Source organism: Schistocerca americana, chromosome 3, assembly GCF_021461395.2.
Source record: "Schistocerca americana isolate TAMUIC-IGC-003095 chromosome 3, iqSchAmer2.1, whole genome shotgun sequence".
NCBI lineage: Eukaryota > Metazoa > Arthropoda > Insecta > Orthoptera > Acrididae > Schistocerca > Schistocerca americana.
Window position 1 is genome coordinate 643775423 of NC_060121.1, and position 26657 is coordinate 643802079.

General features: G+C 44.7%; 1 protein-coding gene across 1 annotated transcript in view; it reads right to left on the reverse strand.

The window, feature by feature from the left end:
- Positions 1–26657, reverse strand: part of LOC124606269 (zinc finger protein 423 homolog) — a 286175-nt gene that overhangs the window by 158982 nt on the left and 100536 nt on the right. The window contains exon 2 of the mRNA XM_047138249.1: positions 4794–5008. Within this exon, the coding sequence (XP_046994205.1) occupies positions 4794–5008 (215 nt within the window). The remainder of the gene's footprint in view (positions 1–4793; positions 5009–26657) is intronic.

Sequence of the window (26657 nt, forward strand, 5' to 3'; positions counted from 1 at the left end):
GTACTCTCCTGTTCGCCAAACTCCCCGGATTTAAACGCAACCGAGATCCTTTTGCATCACCTCGATAGGGTTGTTGGCGTCATGGATCCTCAACTGAGAAACCTACAACAGCTGGCCACGGCGTTGGAGTCAACAGCACCTTCCAGAATCTCGCTCTGTATAATAAGGTTATTCGCGCTTTTGACAGGTGGTCACATTAACGTGACTGGACAGTGTTACTGCTAGTATGAAAGGAAGGACACTGATTTGAGCGACACGAGTGACTTATCGTCGATGTTCCGGATCTATTAAGTGAGTAGGAAGTCTGTGTGTAGTGACATCTATCTTGCCCTTAAGTTCTTTCCAGAATGAGGGTAAGGGTTGCATTGTTAGCGCGGCTCATCTTGTCTCTTGTGTAGTGTCGCTTCTCATGAAGAGAAGTGGTTTCGAGAATCATCTGGCGGGTGGATGTAGATTTTAGGGTTGTTACTATTCGTGGGCCATATTTACAATATGCCGTGGTAGAAGCAAGTATGGCGAAAATGCATTTAACATGTAACATGTATATCAGAAAAGGACATTGCCAAAGAAATCATCAAGCTGGATATGTGGCCAAGTTGCCGAATATCATAGTAAAGTAAAGACTCGAGGAAGGCTCCAGAGCTCCAAAACTGATCAGACACTTCAATCACTGTTGAGGGCACCATCAGTTCCAGGCAACAGCTGCCGACAGTGATACCCAGTTCGTGGCCAGTAATGCACATTTGTTTGTACGGTATAAAGGCGGATAATTCAATCTGGGGAAACTAAATACACATCTCTAGCATCTTGTGTGTCTTCAACCATCACTTAATCCAGGTTGAAGCCGAAGTCAATGAGAAACACGGTTTATAGAAAATTTACCCGTATCTATAAAGACGGCGTTTGTCTGGCGCTAGTGGATACTGTACAGAGAAATAGGGGCACACATTTCACGACACTGGCAACGCTGCAGGCAGAGACAGGAACGTCTGTAGCAGTACTTCAGTGTCGCACCAGGAGCCATAAGTTTGGGCTGTATGAATCTCTTCAGACTCCGTCTTTTATAGTCCACTGTCAATTTGTCGAATTAGCTCTAGTTGTGGCCAGCAGGTTCAAATCTGACGATGTACACTGTTTGTTTGACGGTATGATATCCACGCAATCATCTCAAAAGCCATAACGTAACTGAACAGTACAGCTATCGAGAAGAGAGACCATGCGCTGTTAGTGGAACTGTTTTATGTGAATTACACCAATTGCAGTGCTGCACTGATGAATGTCGCCGACTGAAAGGTCAGAGGACAGGCCCGATATCATTAAATGGTTTAAAGAAGATGATAATGTAAATCGAAACCATCGGTGAGCTCGGTGAGACACCCGGAAAAGGAAACGTCTTACCCGGTACAAGTTACTGACGATCACTGTTGCTGTAACTGACCGTGCAGCACTGCCCGGCGTAATGCCACTGCTCGTGCAATGTCACGAAAATTTTCTATTCCACGGTCAACAGTGCGAAAAGGTTTGCCGTCTTTTGTACACTGGTACTCGTGCAAAATCCAGCAAATGAAACCTCATGACCCGTAGCAACGTTCTGAGTTTGCTCTTCGGTTTCTGACAAGGATCGAAGTTCACGACATGTGGTCGGGCAATATTCCATGGAGTGACGAGGCACATTTTACACTGTAGGATGCAGGAATACACAAAAGTGCCCGACATTGGGAAACTTAAATCGCGTGTTGTGTACTAAAAGAAACAGTACTTGCGTAATTGCACGTGTGGCGTGGATTCACAAGCACTTTTGTTCTCGTCCGTTGCTATTAAATTTGAATAGTATAAACCGATCGCGCCTGTCAGGTGTGCGATGACGTCTGCACGTTATCGAGATCTTTTTGTACAGCATGAGCTTCCTGCTCTAGAAGAGCGGACTTGTCTGGAAACCGTTGTTTTCAAGCAAGATGGGGTAAAACCTCATGTCGCTTGCTCAATGAAAAATCTTCTTAATGCAACCTTCCACGAACGTGTTATCAAAAAATGGCTCTGAGCACTATGGGACTTAACTTCTGAGGTCATCAGACCCCTAGAACTTAGAACTATTTAAACCTAACTAACCTAAGGACATCACAAACATCCATGCCCGAGGCAGGATTCGAACCTGTACCGTAGTGGTCGCGCGGTTCCAGACTGTAGCGCCTAGAACCGCTCTGCCACCCCAAACGTGTTATCTCCAGAGATATTCCAGATACATAGCCTCCAAGATCTTAATCCGGATCCACGTGACTTTTGGCTTTGGGGATGTCTACCTGAAGCACCAAAGAAACTTATAGGCATGCGTATTCAAATACAGAGATATGTAAACAGGCAGAATACGGCGCTGCGGCCGGGAACACCTATGTAAGACAAGTATATGGCGCAGTTGTTAGATCGGTTACTGCTGCTACAATGGCAGGTTATCAAGATTTAAGTGAGTCTGAAGATAGTGTTATGGTCTGCGCACGACCGATGGAACACAGCATCTCTGAGGTAGCGATGAAGTGGAGATTTACTGTGAACATCAGGAATTCGGTAAAACATCATATTTCCGGCTTCGCTGCGGCCAGAAAAAGATCCTGCAAGAACGGGAAAAACGACGACTGAAGTGCAACCCTTCCGCAGCCTGCTGCAGATTTCAATGCTGGGCCATTAGTAAGTGTCGGCGTGCGAAACATTCAACGAAACATCATCGGTATGGGCTTTCGGAGTCGAAGGCCCACTCGTGTACCGTTGATGACTGCACGCCACGAAGCTTTACGTCTCGCCTGGACCGGTCAACATCGACATTGGACTGTTGATGACTGGAAACATGTTGCCTTGTCGGACGAGTCTCGTTTCAAATCGCATCGAGCGGATGGACGTGTGCTGGTATGGAGACCTCACGAATCCATGGACCCTGCATGTCAGCAGAGGACTGTTGAAGCTGGTGGAGGGTCTGTAATGGTGTGGAATGTTCAAATGTGTTCGAAATCTTATGGGACAAAACTGTTAAGGTCATCATTCCCTAAGCTTACACACTACTTAACCTACATTATCCTAAGGACAAACACACACACACACACACACCCATGCCCGAGGGAGGACTCGAACCTCCGCCGGGACCAGCCACACAGTCCATGGCATAATGATGTGGAGCGTGTGTAGTTGGAATGATGTGGGACCGCAGATACGTCTAGATATGACTCTGACAGGTGACACGTACGTAAGCATCCTGTCTGATCCATACATCCATTCATGTCCATTTTGCATTCGAGAGGCAATTCCAGCAGGACAAACCGACACCCAACACGTCCAGAATTACTACAGAGTCGCTCCAGGAAGACACTTCTGAGTTTAAACACTTCCGCTGGCCACCAACCTTCCACCTCCTCGTTTCTTACGGATTTATGGACAGCCCTGTAGGATTCATGGTGTCAGTTCCCTCCAGCACTACTTCAGACGTTAGTGTAGTCCATGCCACGTCGTGTTGCGGCACTTCTGCGTGCTCGCGGGAGCCCTACACGACATTCGGCAAGTGTACCTGTTTTTTCTCTTCAGGGTGAAAGAATGCATTTTTCGATTTCTACCTGATCTGTAAACCAGTATACAGGAACAGGTTGCTCAGACTGCACCGGAATTGTTGCGGGCAGTTGTTGATGTGATGCAAGATTTCGTCGATATCTCTGGTGCTCATTTTGGTGTGCGTACTGTAAGACCTTTGGTACACACACCATTAGATTATTAGACTTGTCGCTCTAACGAAGTAGGCGAGTGCCAGCAATATGTCTCGTGGTCTTATCGTGGCGTGTTTATCTTCTGCCGTTAGGTGATAGGATAGAAATGCCACTTGCACGCTTAGAGTAGCAGATTGACGGTGAACAACTTTAAACAGAACTTTATTAATTTTCACACACATTTATTAAAATAATAAAAATCATAGACATTATGTAACTTGATTCTGGATGCTGTTTACAATTGACAATCTGAAGTTCCTTTGGTCTTGGTACGTTAATCTTATTCTCACATATCTCTGATACTTGACAAAGTGTCTACACATTTCTCTTCATGGCTATGTACAGGAATATGGTAATCTTATTAGGCGCAGACGGAAACTTTACTACAGACTAATGCACACTGAGTAATCGGAGGTCTGTACACTCGTTATAGCACCTCGCGCGTTCAGGTATCACTGCGTGAGTGTAATCCGCGAGGAGAAAAGGTTCTACATTAGCAGCAATCTCATTGGCTGCGTTACATATTAATACGCGGATCGGTGGAAGCAGAATTTGGCCCGTCTCTAAGACAGCGCCATCTCGCAGTGCGGAGACGGACGAGCGCTGCGCCTGCGCTGTTGTGCTTCGCGGGGGCGCGCTCTAGTGGGAAAGTTGTGTACGCGCTGACTACGCGGAACTATGTGCACAACACTCATATTTAACACATTGTGGTAGTGGAGGTTAATAATAAAATCAACATTACGCCATTCTCACTTGTTCGACTTTTCTGCCCACATCCTGTTCCTAATCGATTGCAAATGGAAGAAAAGTATCTATGTATTTTTTTTTGCATTCACAGTGCCAGATCTGCACGTGGTGATCAAAATAGGAACTATTTTTTTCAGCGTAAATCGTTTCCACATTAACGTATTAGATTATCTACCGAGTTTCGCTGCTATACGATAATTACAGTCCGCACTGGACCCCTGTGAGTAGGTTCACTTTAATGATGACCATCCAGAGGGGGGGAGGTAGCGCCGAGTTGGTGGGTAGGACTGGCGGTGAACGTACCTGTTCGTGCTTCTTGAGGTAGGAGAGCCTGGGGAAGGCCTTGTCGCAGAACTGGCAGGCGTAGGGCGTGCCCTCGGTGACGCCGACGGTGAAGGCCAGCTCGGTGTCGGGCAGGTCGCTGGCCGAGTTGGGCGTCGCGCACGAGCTGGCCGACGGCGACGCGTCGGGTGGCGTCTCCGACCTCCACGACGAGCCCGCCTCGGTGCCCAGCGCGTCTGCAACACGCCGGCGCGCCGTCGTCAGTACTCGTCGTGATGAATGACTAGAACGTTAAACACGGATGTGTGTGTCTCACACCCAAAGGCTACTCGAGGCTCGCTTGGACACTGTCAGCCACATAGCAGGATAGCCGGTACTTTGGAACTGATAGGGCAGGGGGAGGGGGGAGCGGCGATGAGGGCGGCATGGGGGGAGGCGGGGGTGCAGAGGACGGCCGAACTGGTTAGGTTTGGGAGGATTTCCATATCCAGTACCCACCTGAAACCCAAAGCGAAACTCGTCGTACCACTGTCAGAACCCACACGGCACGCATGCAACCACGCACGCACTCACATACAAGCACGCGCGAGCACCGTAAAGCTCCCTGTGATAATACTAGTTCAGAGCACACAAAACAATATACCAGAGCACGTCAATGGTTTGTAAACAGTTATACAGTATGTGCGCGCGAGTACAGCTTTATACAGACGTGACGAACGTAGGAACCACGGAAAGTAAACAAGAAACAAATCTCACTACACGCCGCTCCCACCCCCACCCCCCTGCACACGCACAAATGGCTCTGAGCACTATGGGACTTAATTTCTGAGGTCACCAGTCCCATAGAACTTAGAACTACTTAAACCTAACTAACCTACGGACATCACACACATCCATGACCGTAGCCGTCGAGCGGTTCCAGACTGTAGCGCCTAGAACCGCTCAGCCTCCCGGCCGGCGCGCGCGCGCACACACACACACACACACACACACACACACACACACACACACACACACACACAAAAACCAACTAATTTACGAAGCCAATCACGAACAACACGACCTCAAAACCAACACGTAAGTAACAAACTATTAAGTAACAAGTATGACGTAAACTGTTTCCTAATCTACAAGTACTGTATATAAAAACAAAACTTAAGTATTGCACATAAATTCGCTGGAGTTGCCTTAACTTAAAACGTGAAATGTGTCTCTAACATAAATCAATACGCAAGGTGGTGAGAAACAATCTGAAAAATTTGTAATGGTGTTGCGTTGCGAGGTTGCGCTGATACATAACTGTTAACATAACAATTCGGTAACTCGAGCTGTTTCCGAATTATTTTGCATTGAAGTTAGCAAGTCAGGTCATTGCGCGCACAGCTTCATGCGCTAAAATGTGGTAATACAGACACACGTGGATCTGTGTGTTACAACTTCTTGAAATGCACATTACCAGTTAAAAGGTGCCTTTTTTCGGAAGTGACAAATTTAAGCTAGATGAATAAAAGCTACGTCTGTTTGGTTTAAGGGCGGTAGAGCTTTGTCTTACGAGATTATCAATGTGATTTCAATGTTTTCTGGCATTTCACGCTTAATTTTTAAATTACTGACGACAACTCACTTCTGGTAGGCGCGCGCTTGTATTTAAACAACATCGAATGTTACTGAACATACTTTTATGAAATTGATATGAAGGGCACAGAATCTTTTTAGGATAGAAAGGTAAAAAAATAATAAACAGATTATATGTGGATCGACACGAACCAGCGCACCTGTTACATTCTATTTCATGACTCGACATTCGTAGGCACTATGCATCGTCCAGGAGTACAATTTATGACTGATTTTCGCTATACCACCTGAAGACTTTACCGCCGGTAAGTCTTTACTAATACCTAATTATGACTGCTCGTATCAATAACGACACATTTTCAAGAGATCTTCAGTATTCGAAGCAGATATATTCATAGGACATACGTCGTGATTTAAACCCATCAAATACGATCTTGACTAAAATGACGAAACCCAATGTGGCTTCTTCCAGTTCACAGAACTCGATACGACCGCGAAAGTCGATAGACATCCCAAACGGTCGAAACTGGACATGTACACGTCTGTGTCCAACGATGAATAGAGGCCTGAGTACACGACTGTGGCGTCAGCAATGTAGTTTTCGGGGCCAGCGATAAATATTTATCAAAGCCCTTTGATGAAATCTCTGACAATGTAGTCTTTATGAAAGACCTTTGATAAAAGCTAGGGCGAGGACCGTTGTTTACATGTCGATTCGCTTACTTTGGTGCATTTAAACTGTAAAATGACGAAATGCGTGACTGCCACCACAGTGATCATTACTAAGTGTCAAGAATACGAAATATCTCATAACACCAAGAACGCTGACCACAAAAACCATAATAGTTGATTGTAATCTTACAAAGAAATAGCTGCATCAATCAGCTGCATTTGACTTTGCAGCACTGTACATGATGTAAAGGTTACATATAGAAAGACAGCATGTGGAAGTAAATGGAAATGTGAAAAGCTAGGTGTGTTCAAAGCGTACGTAAGTGAAATAAATGTATTAATTTATACTCTAAATAACCTAACTTAACTTTCATAAATTACTCAGTAGGTGGTTTATATATTGGTTCATATCTTTCTGCAACAATACGTAAAATGGTACACAGGGTTTCGCGTAATTTATTACAAGCAAGAAAACCTTCCACCTGTTGTTACAGATCTGAAGTTAGGCATGAGACAATCTTCAGCAGAAATAGTACTCATGATGATCGAGTACTACATTTACATAGGTATTTTATGTGATGTTTCGGAAAATCGGTCAGATTGCAGTAAACATAAAATAAAAATGGTTCAAATGGCTCTGAGCAGTATGCGACTTAACATCTGAGGTCATCAGTCCCCTAGAACTTAGAATTAATTAAACCTAACTAACCTAAGGACATCACACACATCCATGCCCGAGGCAGGATTCGAACCTGCGACCGTAGCTGTCGCTTGGTTCCAGACTGCAGCGCCTAGAACCGCACGGCCACTCCGGCCGGCAAACATAAAACAGAACTGCTGGGCAAGAGAGGCAGAACAATACACATACAAACATAAAACATCTATGTGAATGCCACGCGGGATAGCCGCGCGTTCTAGGGCACCTTGCCACGGTTCAAGCGGCTCTACCCGTCGGAGGTTCGAGTTCTCCCTCGGGCATGGGTTTGTATGTTGTCCTTAGCGTAAGTTACTTTAAGTTAGTTTAAGTAGTGTGTAAGCTTAGGGACCCGTGACCTCAGCAGTTTGGTCCACAGGTACCTACAACAAATTTCCAAATTTCTATGTGAATGTTTCATTTTGATCATGAGAATAAACTCTCGAAAAGCATCATATTAAGCACGGCATGAAAAATATATAACTAGTCCAGGTTTCCAAAATTGTCGATTATGATAAATGAAATTAAGACCTGGTATTTCTTAAATGAATATTGTGTTCAACTATGAAGGGCCACTTTCACGAGGGCAAAGTAAAATGTTTGGTCGCCCATTCTCAAATAATTTTCATTGTTCTTTATGTCCTCGCACTGTAGCTCACGCAACTAATTCTGGTGAACACTTCGAGCTTCTCCTCTCGCTAGCCACTGCCATTTCCATTTTTCTTTCTTTCCAAACAGTGCACTCGCCATTCATATATGCTGTTGTTAACTGTTCGGCATCCATTCCCGAACAACTGGAACGAAAAATTTTTACATTCTTGTAATAAATCCAGTGAAGTAGTTTGGTCAAAGAAGTACGTCGAAATCTTTGACAAAGCGTGCGTGTGTGTCAGCCGATAGCACTACGTTACTGACGTCACACAGACGTGCGCTTAGGCCTGTATTTATCGTTGACCACGGTGCACGCCACAGTGACGTCACGGAGAACAACCGCGCTGAGCTTAACGTGTGCCGGCTCGGTGGCGCCGCCCTCAGTGCTGCTGGCAAAAGCCGCGGTGGGACGCACGCGGCCCACTCCCTGGTGACGCACCAGCGGCGACCGCCGCCTCCATCTGAAACCCTGTCCCGGGCCCGGCCGCGTTTCTTCCCAGAGTGAGTCAGGCAAGCACGCCGGATTCCGCCTCGTTAGATGTGCGCCGCGGCCTCAGCTGACCGCCTAGGCATCCTTCAGTTCCTGCCACCGTCCCCTTCTCTGTTTCGAGGAGCGCATAAAAATTTCTCCGCGAAATTTCAGTATGCTCACAGACTCAGCTTTTACTGTCACGTCAACTATTCACGCCAGCCACAGGTACATCAAATCTTGAATCTAAATCTCCGTCTGTAGCCATCCACATTGCCTATAAACAGAAATTCAGGAAGATACGTAGTTTCTTTAAAGAAATTGTCCTCCTCCAGCTTCTTGATTTTATAACGCTACTTATTTTCACAAACATCTTGCAACATTCCTATGTGATATGAGTCTTGTTGTGCAGTAAGTTTCTCGTGAGACTCACTAAATAGATAGGCTGCTTTAACCATTGGTTACCCTCCATCTCCTACCAGGAAAAATTTTGTAACTAAGTACCCTTTAACATCTTCGGAGAGGCAATTTAACAAATGGGTCAAATGGCTCTGAGCACTATGGGACTCAACTTCTGAGGTCATTAGTCCCCTAGAACTTAGAACTAATTAAACCTAACTAACCTAAGGACATCACAAACATCCATGCCCGAGGCAGGATTCGAACCTGCGACCGTAGCGGTCTTGCGGTTCCAGACCGCAGCGCCTTTAACCGCACGGCCACTTCGGCCGGCTGGCAATTTAACAGGATGACAAACACGATTATGAGAGACCCGATAATTGAGGCATATGTCATTGTGATTATTACTGAGCAGTGTCAATGTAACAAAAAAAAAAAAAAAAAAAAAAAAAAAAAAAAAAAAAAAAAAAAAACCAATTTAGCTTTCAACGTGTGAAGTGGTGTCTATACGTAGATAATGTGGCGTTCCGGAACGTATCAATACCACCATTAGATACAGGGTATGGTAAATAGCTTACAAATATTTTTCATATAAAATCACTACCAGTCTGCGGCTCCAAAATGTGAAATTTCCACATGTCACGCCTCCCATCTGCCTTTAATTATATTTTCACTTGATGAAAACATGACAACATGCCTGAAGTTTGTTTTTCAACATTGTCATTCGTGAAACAGAACCAATAGCTAGACTGACTGTCCTGAAGAATAATTGTACCACCATTACGAAAAATCACTGAAATTCCAGCGAATCTTTACAGTGGACTGTAACATACGTGAAATAATGTGTTTCCCTTATGACAGCGTCATACTATTACACCTTTGTTAGCTCACAAATGAAATATCTGAAACCTGAAGGAAAACAAGTTCTCATTTCTAAACTTTTTTTTCGATAAATAATAAAGATTTTACAAATGCTATCTTGGCTAAGAAGTTTTATTCCTTCAAGTTGAATATTCACACATCGCCCCCTTGTCATTCAGTATGAGCAAGTTAACGGAAAGTGTCTGTAATATGGCATGGGAGCTGAATACCGAATCTATAACGGGCGTGACAATGGACGATCGTGTAGATGCAGCAATTCGTGATTTGTGTGGGAAGCAATAGAAGTTTGAATATATTTGAGGACGAGATGCTCTGAAATAACAGAAAATTACCAAAGAAGGCATTATTTCCAAACGATGGCAAGCAGCATCATGAAACAAGGTTCTTTACTTTCGAAATAAAGTGCAAGTCCTTTCCCGAGAGATCAAAGATCAAAATGAAATGGCTCTGAGCACTATGGGACTCAACTGCTGTGGTCATAAGTCCCCTAGAACTTAGAACTACTTAAACCTAACTAACCTAAGGACATCACACACATCCATGCCCGAGGCAGGATTCGAACCTGCGACCGTAGCGGTCGTGCGGTTCTAGACTGTAGCGCCTTTAACCGCTCGGCCACTCCGGCCGGCGATCAAAATGAAATGAGTACTGCAGAAGGACTGGTTGAAAGGCAGAAAAAAGCTAAAGCAGTGGGAAAAAGCTAAAACAATAGAAAGAAATCTAGGGCAGTTCGAAGAGAGTTGGGGCAGCTGGAAGGGATCTGGGGCAGTTGGAAGGAATAGTTGTGTGAAGGAGGCAGTTGTTGTGACAAGTAGAAGGCAAGAGAACGGCAGAAGAATTGGTAGTGGTGGTGGTGGTGGTGGTGGTGGTGGTGGTGGCGGCAGTAGTAGTAGTAGTAGTAGTAGTAGTAGTAGGAGGAGGAGGAGGAGGAGGATGAGGAAAATATGTACGAGAATAGGGGTAGAGGAAGAATCCAAGTGCTAAGAAGCAGTTGAAGACCAAAAGAAGGTAACGACACGTGTGTGTGTGTGTGTGTGTGTGTGTGTGTGTGTGGGCCGCGAGTCTCAGGTGTCGGCGCCGTCCGGCGGCGCTGTCGGCCGGACGCTCTGCCCACGGCCACTTGGCCGGACCGTGGGACGCGAGCCGCTAACAAGGGAAGTCTCACTTACTGGCCGGCCGCGGCCGAGGCGCAAGAGTAGGTGCTGCGGGTGCGCCGCGGGGTCCCACGCTCCCACACGTGCCGCCCCCGCGCTCCCACTCGCCCTCCAGCTCCTTCCTCTCGCGCACTGCCCACACGCCCGTCAAGCCACAGTACCGCCGCAAAGTGCTACGCTCAGAACGTACTACGAAGTCTTCACATGTGCCCTTTATAACCTTTGCAATCGCAACTGGTGCTGGATGCGAAACACCACTCCATTACCTCCCGAGGACCGTGAATTATGGAAGATATTTCGTGCGATAGCAGGCGCTCTGAATTCACCGATTTCAGCGAATGACCCCGCGCTACAGCAGTTGCGGAATTCCTGCATTTCGTATGTCTGGCTTTATATTCCTCTACCTCTTCCTCCTCTCATGCTGTTTCTCTTACCAAACCAGACAATTTTACTAATTTGTGAACGTACGGGAATGTCACGGAAGTTTCGTGATTATGGGTGCTCGTCCCAGACGTGTCAATACATAAGTTTTATTCCTCGTTTACTGTAAAATTTTCTCGTTAACCAATTTCCGTATGGTTAGGTCAAAATGTTCAAATGCGTGTGAATTCCTAAGCGACCAAACTGTTGAGGTCATCGGTCCGGACACTACTTAAACGAACTTATGCTTAGAACAAAACTTAAAGACAGACACACACACACACACACACACACACACACACACACACACACACACACACACACACACGCGCCCGAGGGGGGCAGTGCAATCCGTGAAATGGCACCTCAAACCGCGCGGCCACTCCGTGCAGCTACAGTTAGGTAGTGATGGTGATAGGAAAATTAAAATCGAAAAACACCAAATAGTTGGTCAAGCTGAAGTGTTCTGTCTACAGAATAACCACTACCAGGGGTACTAGGGGAGGAAGCAGGAAAATAAGCAGAGGAGGAGACACGGGGAAAAAAAGAGGGCGAAGAAACAAAGAGAAACAAAGAGGGCGAAGAAACAAAGAGGGCGAAGAGGGCGAAGAAACAAAGAGGGCGAAGAGGGCGAAGAAACAAAGAGGGCGAAGAAACAAAGAGGGCGAAGAAACAAAGAGGGCGAAGAAACAAAGAGGGCGAAGAAACAAAGAGGGCGAAGAAACAAAGAGGGCGAAGAAACAAAGAGGGCGAAGAAACAAAGAGGGCGAAGAAACAAAGAGGGCGAAGAAACAAAGAGGGCGAAGAAACAAAGAGGGCGAAGAAACAAAGAGGGCGAAGAAACAAAGAGGGCGAAGAAACAAAGAGGGCGAAGAAACAAAGAGGAAGAAGAGGGGGAGCAGGAGGAGGTGGCCAAGAGAAAAAGAGGAGAAAGTGGAGGAGGTAGAGAAAGAAGAAGAGGAGAAGATGAGTAACAAGAAGAAGAGGAGAAGATGAAGAACAAGAAGGATGATACGAAAGCAATACTAATGAACACCTGGAGCACCAATAATGAGTTTAAGAACAAAATAAGATTTCAGTCAGAAGTTAATACTTTGGTAACAGCTGTTGCAATGGGACCTCAGATCCAAATGTTAATTTAGAACAAAACTGGCACAAGATGGACGAACAAGCTTGAGAACGCTAAACATTGGCTATTCCAGTTACCCTCTCTTTCTTGGCAGTCATCTGTTGGTCTGCAAGTGTGGTCCTGGTGGCCACAGAAGGGTCTCATCGTCAAGCCACAACACACACGGCCTTTAGCGAAAAGGAGAGACGCAAAAATAACTTTTCTTCGTTTGTCTTGCTGTGGCAGCATGAGTATTAATGGCCTGCGGGCTGACGACCGTCGTAACTCAGACTGATGGAAGCAGCGAGAGGGAGGGAGCGGCACGTCAAATGGAGACGGATCGCGGGGATCGGTCGCCTGCGGATGGAGAACCGAAGGCGCGCTGTCCCACGGGGCCCCGCCCTGCCACCTGTGATTATATCTCTCGACTACAATCTGAATACATCTCGGCGCCGCGCATTACGTTTCAGGGTGGCGGGACTTTGGCAGGAGAGCCAAGACACTGGTCAATCAATGAATAAAACGAAACAGAATAGAAACAAGAAATTAACACAGTGAAAAAAAAAACTGCATCACTGATTCTTGGACAGAGAACAGCCAAGAAAGGCTCGTTAAGAAAAAGTTGCAGCTTACCATCGAACACGACAAGCATATTTACCACTGTTTGCATATATACAAACAGCTGATTCACCTCATCACGCTACACAACCAATACCCCAGTCAAGTGTGATAGCACACCAGCCCCCCCCCCCCCCCCCCCCTCCCCGCCCTCTCCAAACAAAAAACCTTGCATATGATAATTCGTTTGTAGTAAAGCGTGGAGTCTAGGTTGGAACATTATAATTTGCTTGCGAGTCGGTGAAACTAACAAATGTAAATGTGAAATAAAAGTTGCGGTAACATACTTACGGCTTCGTATTTACAGCTCTTATATTTTAAATAAATAACAACGACGCCTCAAGATAAAAAGCTGCATTACGTAATAAAAAAATCTCGGACGAACAATTTCGTGTATATCATGCACGTCAGACACGACTACTGTAACGTGGGGGATATTGTGCAACTCTGGGATTAATAGACACGCGATAGCGCGCCGAGATATAAATGACACCGTTTACATGCCTGAAATACACGGAGTTTACAAAAATATGGGAACACCGCGAGCACAACAATTACACTGAGGTAACTAAAGCCATGGGATAGTGATACGTACGTACAAAGATGCTGCTACCTTGTGTACACGACAGTATCAAAGAGCAATGCACTGGCCGAGCTGTCATTTGCAGTCTAGGGATTCATGCGAAATGGATTCCGACGTGATTACGGCCACACAAAGGGAATTAACAGACTCTGAACGAGGAAAGGTATTTGGAGATAGACGCATGGGGCATTCCATTTCGCAAATCGTTAGAATATTCAATATTCCGAGATCCACAGTGTCAAGAGTGTATCGAGAATACCTCTGACCACAGATAACGCACTGTTTGCGTAGAGTTGCCTGTGCTAACAGGCAAGCAACAATGCGTGAGTAACCGCAAAATCAGTGTGGGACGAATGACGAACGTATACGTTACGACAATGCGGCGGAATATTGCGTTAACGGGCTATGGCAGCAGACGACCGACGAGAGTGCCTTTGCTAACAGCACGTCATCGCCTGCAGCACCTCTTCTGGGCTCGTCACAATATCGGTTGGATCCTAGACAACCTAAAAACCGTGGTATGATCCGACGAGTCCCAATTACAGCTTGCAAGAGCTGATGGTAGGGTTAGAGTGTGGCGTAGACCCCATGAAGCCATGGATCCAAGTTCTCAACAAAGCACTGTGCAAACTGATGGTGGTTCCATAATGGTGTGGGCTGCGTTTACATGGATCATTTCAGGCTACTTGGAGACCATTTTCGGGCATTCATGGACTTCAGAATCCCAAACAAGGGTGGAATTTTTATGCATGACAAAGTAACATGTCAGAACATTTTGACAATTCGAACGAATGATTTCACCACCAGATCGCCCATCATGAGGTCCATCGAATATTTATGGGACATAATCGATAGGTCAGTTCGTGCACAAAATCCTGCGCTGGCAACACTTACGCAATTATGGACGGCTATAGATGTACCATAACTCAATATTTCTGCAAAAGACTTCCAACGACTTGCTGAATCCGTGGCACATCTAGTAGTTGTACTACGCCGGGCAAAAGGACATCAGACACGATATTAGGAAGTTTCTCATGATTTTTGTCAACTCAGTGTACCATTCCTAACACGGTGTAGGAATACTATTGGCATTCAAAACAGCTACAAGACGTCTCGAAAGGGATAAATACAGGTTCTGTATGGTTTTTGAGGAAATATAGGAAATACTGTACCATTCTTCCTGCAAAATACTGGCAAGCTCAGGTAGCGATGAGGGAGGTGGACACTCACGCACCCATATTTCCAAACTAGACGAAAAAGGCTAATAATATTCAGATCGGGTGACTGGTGGGATGCGACAGTTCATCCTCGTGCTGGCAAAACCAGTCCTGGACAGTGCGAGCTGTATCTCGTCTTGGAAAACATTATCACCATTGTGGAACAAATGTTGTACTATGAGATACATACACAATCCTTAGCTGTAATTCGATGGCAGCGTAACCATGGGGCCCACGGAATACCACGATATGGCTGCGCAAATCACCACCGAACCCCCATCATGTTTCACTCTTAGGACGTACAAAAATGGTTCAAATGGCTCTGGGCACTATAGGACTTAACATCTGAGGTCATCAGTCCCCTAGAACTTAGAACTACTTAAACCCAACTAACCTAAGGACATCACACACATCAATGCCCGAGGCAGGAATCGAACCTGCGACCGTAGCGATCGTGTGGTTTCAGACTGAAGCGCCTAGAACCGCTCGGCCACTGCGGCCGGCTTAGGACGTACACTTGGCCGAAGTTCAAAACAGTGTGACAAAAGATGACTTTCTTCCACTGTTCCATAGCCGAGGTTTTATGGGTTCGCCACCGGGTTTGTCTGCATCACTGAAGAGTAGTTTTGAATTACAACTCGCCTTGCAGTTCTCTGCTCATGGCGTTCACTTCGTATTGTTCCGGCGCTGAAGGGGTTCGCGATTGCGACATTCAGTTTTGCAGAGAATTTTACAGCTGTCTTCTCTGACATTTCGTCACTATCTTGTTGAATGGCGGTTTGTCACTATCACTCTTCGTACACTTTCGTCCGCGTTGTGACGTGGCGGGTGATGTTTTCCCGCTTTCCCTGTATGTAACGTATGGAGAAAGTGGCGCAGGTGTCGTTCGTGCTGAAATACAACAGCCCAACTTTCAGGCTCGGCTAGCACCTACATTTATGTTCAAGCACAAGTTCCTCGCATTGTTTCCAACTTTCGTCCAACCCCTGCATAAGTCTTACGAAACGACCAATGGGTGACGCCAGTAACAACACAAAAAAAAAAAACTGCAAAAGAAAAGTCGACAAAATAACTGATCCTTCGTAAGAATATGGATTTTTATTAACACCTTGAAATATATTTCAATCAGAAACTTACCGACCACACTGGAGAAATAGATATTTAACCGAGGACATAATTTTAATTAAAGAACAACACATGTATTTAAAAATAATTGTCACGACAAATTCATTGTTTTCGTCAATTGTCAACTAAATTGTCACCTTTCAAACTAACCTACACCTCAGGTTGCGCGACAGGTCTGTAACCTTAATCGTAAGAAAATAATAAGAAAAAATACGCTAAGCAGAACTGCAGTGAGATATTTCAGATTTTCTCAGTATGATTGATTAAAAGGTGTTCTCCCGAGTTGTTGTTGTTTCCATTTTACGCCTAATATTTCGACGACCGACCCACCCATCTTCAACAGGTGTCGGGTGTATCACAATCTTGAGCACATCCGCCATTTCCACTACACGTATATGAAACAACTTGTTGAAAAATACTAACGGCATGTTGTTGTTGTCTTCGTCTTCAGTCCTGAGACTGGTTTGATGCAGCTCTCCTTGCTACTCTATCCTGTGCAAGCTTCTTCAACTCCCAGTACCTACTGCAGCCTACATCCTTCTGAATCTGCTTAGTGTATTCATCTCTTGGTCTCCCTCTACGATTTTTACCCTCCACGCTGGCCTCCAATACTAAATTGGTGATCCCTTGATGCCTCAGAACATGTCCTACCAACCGATCCCTTCTTCTAGTCAAGTTGAGCCACAAACTGTTCTTCTCCACAATTCTATTCAGTACCTCCTCATTAGGTATGTGATCTACCCACCTAATCTTCAACATTCTTCTGTAGCACCACATTTCGAAAGCTTCTATTCTCTTCTTGTCCAAAGTATTTATTGTCCATGTTTCACTTCCATACATGGCTACACTCCATACAAATACTTTCAGAAACGACTTCCTGACAAATCTATACTCGACGTTAACAAATTCCTCTTCTTCAGAAACGCTTTCCTTGCCATTGCCAGTCTACATTTTATATCCTCTCTACTTCGACCATCATTTATTTTGCTCCCCAGATAGCAAAACTCCTTTACTACTTTAAGTGTCTCATTTCCTAATCTAATTCCCTCAGCATTACCTGAGTTAATTCGACTGCATTCCATTATCCTAACGGCATACAAATAAAATAAATCGCGGACCCCCAGTAAGTGAGATATGACGTAATATTTCAAAGAAAACACCCATGTTAGGGAATGCTCACTAGACCCTTAATTTTCACCAACTGCCCTGAACAACTACAACCAGGTATTTGCCAGACGATTCCGGCGCTTGTGACGTGTCACAGGAACATGTTATGTATGTTCTAAACAGAATATTCTTGCAATGTAGATCCAAAGATGGAGAGGACTAGGGAAAAATAAGACAACTCGTCTACGTAGAGCACAGTGCGACAGAAGCCGGAGTGGAATGTCGATTGAGCAACAGGCTAGTGCAAGCTGCGTGCGTGGAAGTAAAAGCTGAGCGCTACTGTCTGCGGAGGCCCAGGCATGACTGCTGGCCGCATTTCCAAACTGGGTGCTCTTATAATGCTGCTGGAGCTGGAGGATGAGGAGAGGGACAGGACTGAGAGACTATAATCGCCGCTCGGGAAGACCCACGTTCAGTGGGCTACGTCGTATAGCAAGAATTACAAAATGACGCAGGCATGCAAGTGGAGATTGCAGTACACAGATAGAGAAAACCTTGTTTGCAACAATCATGTGTTGGCAAAAGTTTCGATGGCATAAATATCATGAGGGCCGTTCTCGACGAACTGTACGGCTCAGCTTAACCGAAAGTTTCTCTAACTCCATCTTGTGCAAATGTAAAGGGGCTGAGGCTGATCGAAGACTAAGAAAATAGACACCAACAGCCATAATTTTATTTCATAATTTTATTTAGCTACCAGTTTGAGTGCCTCATTGACGCCGTTTTCAGGCACCTATACGTGTTGTAACTCAGTTGTCGTTAGAGGTGGAAGGGTCCACGTCTACCGACGAGGGGCCTACAGAAGCCAGTTGGCTATAGTGGTCCCTGTAACAGCACAAACGATTATACGACTTATCTAGCTACGTGTATAGGAGCCTGATCATGATGCCGATGAGGTACCCAAACTGGTTGCTAGATAAAACTATTAAATAAAATTACGGCGATTGATATATTTTCAAGTTAACCAAATGTGCAGATAGGTTGTTCTGTTCGTGAAAAAGACGGCTAAATTGTGGTCCTCCTCTGCGACTGGCTGCTGCGTTCGGAAGCTGCGCGCCAAAATGACAATCTTCTATCATTAATACCAGAAAAACTAAACAGTGTATTTACTTGTATTTCAAATTAGAGCATCCCTCAATAGCGTGCTATAGTTCTATTATTTTGCAAGTATTAATACCAGCAGAACAATAAACAACTGCTAAACGAAGAGGCAGACGAAGCATTTAGGAGATCTTCGGATCACGCCTAAATTGGATGGCGAACGAATTGTTTCGGCTGTAAAATCAGAGCTGGTTCGGCAGTTCGGAGAACGGACATGTCGTCCGCTGCAGTATCAGTTAAGACTTGATTTGTACTGTCTAACTTGTAAATGTGAGAACTGGACTAACAGTCTTTGAGGACAGACATGTTGTCTGCCGCAGTCGGCATCAGGTTAAGACTATTAGCAATGCATAGTTATTTGGACATGTAGTTGAGAACAGTGTGACAGTAATTACGGAAATACGCAGTTCATTATTTTGTTGAAGAATGGAAATTATTTGTGACTCTAAAATGGAATGTAATTGTGCAGTATAAACAAACTAAATGAAAATTTAATTATTTCTAAAATATTTGTTCCTTCCTAAGATTTTATCACAGCCAGATAACGGATTCGCTACCTACGTGATGTTTGCTGAGTAGGGGGCACTGACTATAGAAGACAGCAGGTTGGTGAACATTTGTAGAGCTTATGCATTCCAATCAGGGCGGTGGAAGCAACTAGCCACCTCGAGTGTACTGCAGTCTTAGTACAAATGAGATCAGTGACGCGTCATCTGTCGTAATACAGAGGAGGCATAGTAGTGGTAAGTTCCTATGGGACCGAACTGCTGAGGTCATCGGTCCCTAGGCTTACACACTACTTAATCTAACTTAAACTAACTTACGCTAAGGAGAACACACACACCCATGCCCGAGGAAGGACCTGAACCTCCGGGGTGGGGGGGGGAGGGGGGGGGGGAGCCGCCTGAACCGTGGCAAGGCCGAGGAGGCGTGAAGGAGAGAAAAAATTTAGAGCGAAGGGGTTTATGATAAGCACGTAGATATCACCCTCACTCCCCCTCTTTTTTTTTTTTTTCAACTTGCTGTGCCATCTGATGTTTGTGTAACAGACTTCCAACTTATCCACAGGAAGCATTATAAAACTGTATACAACTTCTTTGTTTTCTTTCTTTTAATTTTCTTTGTCATTTTGTGATGTTATTTACGTGAATACGTGATGTAAAATCGTTTAGTAACTTAAGACTTATTTTGAATTGTGTTCTTATTCTAATTGTACCTGTGTGAGAGTTTCTCGTGCCCAGTCGGGAAAGTGTTGTCTGCGTAAAAGCTCTGCGAACGCGATCGAGACAATTGAAGGGCAGTTATTCAAAAGCGCGATGCTGGAAGTAAGTCGATCGGAATCCGTGGAAAGTTTCATTCAATTTTGGAGAAAACAGTTTTTCTAGCAGCGCTTAGAGAGTAATGTGTTTGGAGGAAACTCGAGGAAGAAATTTTCAGGCGGAGATAGTTTTTATTTGCGAGGAAATGCGAGTGGAGCTTGGAAATTCTAGAAGTCTGTTGCTGCACTATTGTTGCTACTATATTCTAAAAGCTTCGAGGAAGGAGAATTTACTCTGTAATCTATGTAGAAGAGCATGCGCAAGAGCAGAAGACATCAGGAGAAGAAAGAAGAAATTACAAGCAAGATTTAGATGATCATCGCAGAAGACGCCAGGGAGAAGGTATCAGAGCCATAGAACATTCTGGAATGAGTAGCTATTCTGTTACGAGAGTGCTATTACGTTGTGACGCATTCCAGGCTGCCAACCAAATTGTAGAAAAGTCAGCTGTAGCGGAACATGCTCTTCAACCAGGCAACCACCAAGTGAAGTTTTCGGATACCGAAGTTTTATCTACAACGTTAAATTACTATCCACGGATATATAGAGAAGCTATCGAAATTTATAAACATCACGATAATTTTAATAGGAAAGAGGAGGCTATGAAACTTAGCGATATATGGACAGTGGCTCTACAAAATTGCTAACAATTTGTATCTTTGACAAGGTGGTAATCGATAGTCAACCTTATCTTTGCTATGGATTATGACTGCTCATCACGTGTCACCTGAACCACGCCCCCCTTTCTCACAATATATAAGTCGCTCTCAGACACCCGACCAGTCAGTCGGCAACGACTCAGCGGAGCAGCGCCTCTGAGGAAGTCCAGCGCAGTCCTGGACGAAACGTAAGGAGCAGAAAAGTTCTTGGACCACGACCTCTCATCCCGGAAAGTATATCAACAGCCATACCAACCAAATTAATTTGCGCAATCTACAACTAGGGACGTGAGCTTCACTATTTCTTGTATCTACGAGTGGAATTTAAACGAGCGTTTTTATACACAACGCACTATCTGTTTCGTATCAAACTATGTTGAAGATTCAGGGCCAAGATTCCAACTATTTAATTTTGAGTTGATGTTAATAAATGGACGGTCTGCCATTTGAACGTACTTCTATCCAGTCATCCATAGTCAAATTTAATATCACGTCTGCAAAGTGTATTAATCCGATCTTTCCTATCCCGCTCCTTTTGGAAGCAGTTAAAATGTACTTACAGTACATTTAATGATAGTGCGACGTGTCATAGCAACCGTAATATTTTTATTTCAGTTTCATTGAATATTTTCCTTTCTTAACAAGGCAGCCATTTCCATCTTTCTCCAGATCAGCGTCATTATAAAGGACAGCAGAGTGTCGACTCCAGAGACTACGCTGCACTCATCACTGGGTAGGAAGCATCATCTAGATTTCTGAATTCAACTACGACAAACCTCCACCATTTGTGTTGCTGTGTAGCACGAAAACAAAACTATTTAGCTAACATCTACATATTAAAACAATGTTCATATCCCTTTAGACAGTAACTAATGGTATACCACAGTGTACTAATTACTCTCGTAACGCAACAGATTTCATTCGCTGTCAGAATTTAGCATTTCGTCAATATAACGCAGAAGACCTAACATTAAGGTTTAAGAAAGACGTACTATCACTTTTAATTATAGCTATGCTTTACCATTCGCGAAAGGGTTTTTGGAATTAATGGGTAAACAAGATTAAGGACGATATTAATTTATCTGAATTTACGTGTTTACAATGGGAACTGTGGTGAAGCGTAACATTAAACTGCATTCAGTTTGACACCTACATTCAAACCGAAACTATTTACAAATGTGATGTTATTAATAATTGCATTCAAATACAAATCAGTATTACAAATAATTTGACTCCACTTAGGGTTCACTTGGTTAATGTATGGACTAGTAGCATACGACTAACATTTGGTCAATACGATCGATTTGGACTTCTGCTACGCTGATCTGCCAACACACGTCGGTTAACCTATTCTGTTCACTTATTCTGTGGATAATCATCCAGGAAAATGTATTTGAGAAACTTGCTCACACAGCTACTTATCGTGCTCACAGTTAGCTGACAGCAATTACCACTAAAGCAGCACATGTAGTTTTGGTGTATTCTCTATTTTTGTGTTTCTGCATACTCACGGTTCTTATGTGAGATCCTAGATTTTGTGTGTGTGTGTGTGTGTGTGTGTGTGTGTGTGTGTGTGTGTGTGTGTGTGTGTGTGTGTGTCTCGCCTTTAACGTATCAGTCCGGTGTAAGACAAGGAAACTAGCTGCCAGATATTTGAATAAATATATTTATTCAAGTTGGAAGCTTTCTGTATCAAGCTGAATTTGTCAGAAGGAGCGTGGCAGCTCGAGTTATATTTAATCAGAAGGACGGTGCTGTGGCCACGTTGTATACAGAGTACGAATTTACGACAAAACAGTATACTCCTGCTATTATTGTGTAAATATACAGCGTGAGGGTAATACTGACTTTGGTCACAATAAATTGTTAATCACCGTTGTGGCCACTACAGAGCACGCCCAGAAGCTACAAGCTACAGAAACCTCATAAAACCGTCTTAATCTACCTGAAAAGAATCGTGGTAGCTGCCGGCCGGAGTGGCCGAGCGGTTAAAGGTGCTACAGTCTGGAACCGCACGACCACTACGGTCGCAGGTTCGAATCCTGCCTCGGGCATGGATGTGTGTGATGTCCTTAGGTTAGTTAGGTTTAAGTAGTTCTACGTTCTAGGGGACTTATGACCACAGCAGTTGAGTCCCATAGTGCTGAGAGCCATTTGAACCAATCGTGGTAGCTAATTTGTCAGCAGGAAGAGAAATCGGGATCGTGTTAGTGCCAAACACAACCATAAAAGAAATAACGACCGTGCCAAAAGAAATATTCTGTGGTATAGGTGCCATAGAAGGCTAATGGCCTGTAAAAATACGAGTTCTGATTCTGAAAGCTGGAGACTACGTCGGAGAGAGCACACATTTTTCAGTATCACTTTATGCGTTTGGTCGTTTACTAGTCGATAGTTATGAATATTGTATTATCTGTTATAATAAAAATTTGTAGACTGCCAAGTAACATTGTAAATTTAATAAAAGTTCATTCGATTACACATTTTTCCCATTAGATCAATTGTAATATATATAGTAAAGAAAATGACTGTGTTAGAAATAAAAAAAATGACGAACGGAACTCGATCCTGCGATTACGGGGCTTGAACGCTAACCACTCGGCTGCCGCCGCTTCATGGTAAAAATGGCTACGAACAGGTATATATTTGACGACCGAAATTATCTTGCGATTTTCTCAGTAACGCTTGAGAAGTACGTGCTACTGCTTACTCCTCATGGAGTACTACGAGTGTACGAAGTTTGCAGTAAATCCGCGTTCCAAACGTCGTGGCCTCCCCTTGTAAGTCGGAATTTCAGTAACAAGCCCAACGCCTCTCTTGTAGCGTCTGCCACTGGATTTTGTCGAGATCTTCATAATCGCAGTAGCGAATACGGACAACTATCAGCTATGTAATGGAATGACAACGAAAACTTGCACCGGACCGGGACTCGGCCCTGCATTTCCCGCTTTATACGCGAGCGGTCGCCAGAACCGCATTGACTCTCCGTGAACGACTCAAGGCCAGATCCCATGCATGCATGTCCGAAGAAACATTGCATCGTATTTCTTAACAAACAGGCACTGGAACAGCCTATCTTCGTAATGTTCCCGCGGCGGCTAAACGACCCAGTGAAGCCTCGTGTTGCTCGTCGTTGGATCTTGCCTATCTCTTCTATTAGTACAACCTGGTAAGGCTCGCACTCTGATGGGCAGTACTCCAGGAATCGGGCGAACAAATTTTTAAGCCTTTTTTCGTGTATGTATTACATTTCCTTGGACACTTCCAATGAATGTCAGCTGAGAATGTGGTTTTCCTACTACTTGTCATTCCATGTTAGGTCGCTCCAGGTGGTTACTCCTAGGTATTTAACAGTAATTATTGTTTTGCAATGATTGATCATCAATAGTGTAATCGTACAGTAGCAGGTTTCTTCACCTATTCATGCGCAGTATATTACATTTATTTACGTTCACGGTTAACTGCCAGCTTCTGCACCAATCGTCAATCATTTGCAAGTCTTCCTCCAGTTCGCTGCCGTCTTCTGGATAACTACAGCGACACACCGAATCACATTATAATCAACTGTGTAAGTATAAACTATTCACACAGAATAGGAAAAAATTATGCTTCTTAATTCATGGCACGAGATCACAGTGGCTCGCCGCAGTTAAGAAGTGTGACTTAATTATGCTAACAATCGGATACACGATCGAAACCGATTGTTGCATAAAGTGGAGTCATACTGTAACTTTCTGGCGGCTGTGTCTTCCTTTCTCCAAATACAAGCTTTGGAGACCCACCTACAGAAAATCTAGGGAGTTTGAAGAAAGATTCATCCGGTTTCACAGGACGTTATCCCTATACGAAAGAAGATAACTGAAAGTTTCCCGTACGTACCTAGCTCGTTCTCTCATTGCCATATCAAATCGAGTGGAGATGGCCACAAAAAAACACCAGAAGGTATCTTGGTTCTCAGTTCCAACAGATGCAATACAGTTACAACTATGTGCCATGATTTTCATCGAATGTGCGGCACTGCGTTAAGGGCGCACGCATCTCGCATTGCACCATTAGTATCCGAGGCCGCCTGATCTGACGGTATGTGATTTTCCTTGGCGGGGGTTTGCGAAAGACTCCGTCTATGTTCCTCCTCAACCAACTAGGGTGAAATGTGATAGCGCATAGCATCAGCTGTGTGTGCAGAAACTCCAGCACTGCTCGCGGAGATATGCGAGGTACATGAAAACTTTGTCCCTAAGAGTTCAAAATGGTTCATATGGCTCTGAGCACCATGGGACTTAACATCTGAGGTCATCAGTCCACTAGAACTTTAGAACTACTTGAACCGAACTAAACTAACGACATCACACACATCCATGCCGGAGGCAGGATTCGAACCTGCAACCGTAGCAGTCGCGCGGTTCCGGACTGAAGCGCCTAGAACCGCTCGGCCATAACGGCCGGTGTCCCTAAGAGGGATTTTAAAAAATATCACAAGATTGTTCATTCATGTACAAGATATAAACTTGTGAAACAGGGAGAATCTTTGTGAAACGCCCTATGTATCCAGTGAGCTGTATTTTTGTGAGTACGAAGGACTGCCAAAGACATCTGTCATCGCCTCTTCGGACTAGTGCGTTATGTGCTATTTTGACAGTTCACTTTTATCATCAGGCATCTATAGCTCCATCGTTAGAACACTCGATTGTTTATTACACTACTGGCAATTAAAATTGCTACACCACGAAGATGACGTGCTACAGACGAGAAATTTAACCGACAGGAAGAAGATGCTGTGATACGCAAATGATTAGCTTTTCAGAGCAATCACACAAGGCTGGCGCCGGTGGTGGCACCTACAACGAGCCGACACGAGGAAAGTTTCCAACCGACTTCTCGTATATGAACAGCAGTTGACCGGCGTTGCCTCGTGAGACGTTGTTGTGATGCCTCGTGTAAGGAGGAGAAATGCGCACCATCACGTTCCCGACTTTTATAAAGGTCGGATTGTAGCCTATCGCGATTTCGGTTTAACGTATCGCGACACTGCTGCTCGCCTTGGTCGAGATCCAATGACTGTTCTCAGAATATGGAATCGGTGGGTTCAGGAGGTTAATACGGAACGCCGTGCTGGATCCCAACGGCCTCCTATCACTCCTATCACTAGCAGTCGAGATGACAGGCATCTTATCCGCATAGCTGAGTCAACAGATGCGGACGTTTGCAAGACAACAACCATCTGCACGAACAGTACGACGACGCAGCAGCATGGACTATCAGCTCGGAGACCGTGGCTGCGGTTACCCTTGACACTGCATCACAGACAGGAGAGCCTGCGCTGGTGTACTCAACGACGAACCTGGGTGCACGAATGGCAAAACGTCATTTTTTCAAATGAATCCAGGTTCTGTTTACAGCATCATGATGGTCGCATCCGTGTTTGGCGACATCGCGTTGAACGCACATTGGAAGCGTGTATTCGTCATTGCCATACTGGCGTATCACCCAGCGTGATGGTATGAGGTGCCATTGATTACATGTCTCGGTCACCTCTTGATCGCATTGACGGCACTTTGAACAGTGGACGTTACATTTCAGATGTATTACGACCCGTGGCTCTACCCTTCATTCGGTCCCTGCGAAACCCTACATTTCAGCAGGATAATGCACGACCGCATGTTGCAGGTCCTGTACGGGCGTTTCTGGGTACAGAAAATGTTTGACTGCTGCCCTGGCCAGCACATTCTCCAGATCTCTCACTAACTGAAAACGTCTGGTCAATGGTGGCCGAGCAACTGGCTCGTCACAATACGCCAGTCACTACTCTTGATGAACTGTGGTATCGTGTTGCAGCTGTATGGGCAGCTGTACCTGTACACGCCATCCAAGCTCTGTTTGACTGAATGACCAGGCGTAACAAGGCAGTTATTACGGTCAGAGGTTGTTGTTCTGGGTACTGCTTTCTCAGGATGTATGCACCCAAACTGCATGAAAATGGAATCACATGTCAGTTCTAGCATAATATATTTGTCCAATGAATACCCTTTTATCATCTGCATTTCTTCTTGGTGTAGCAATTTTAATGGCCAG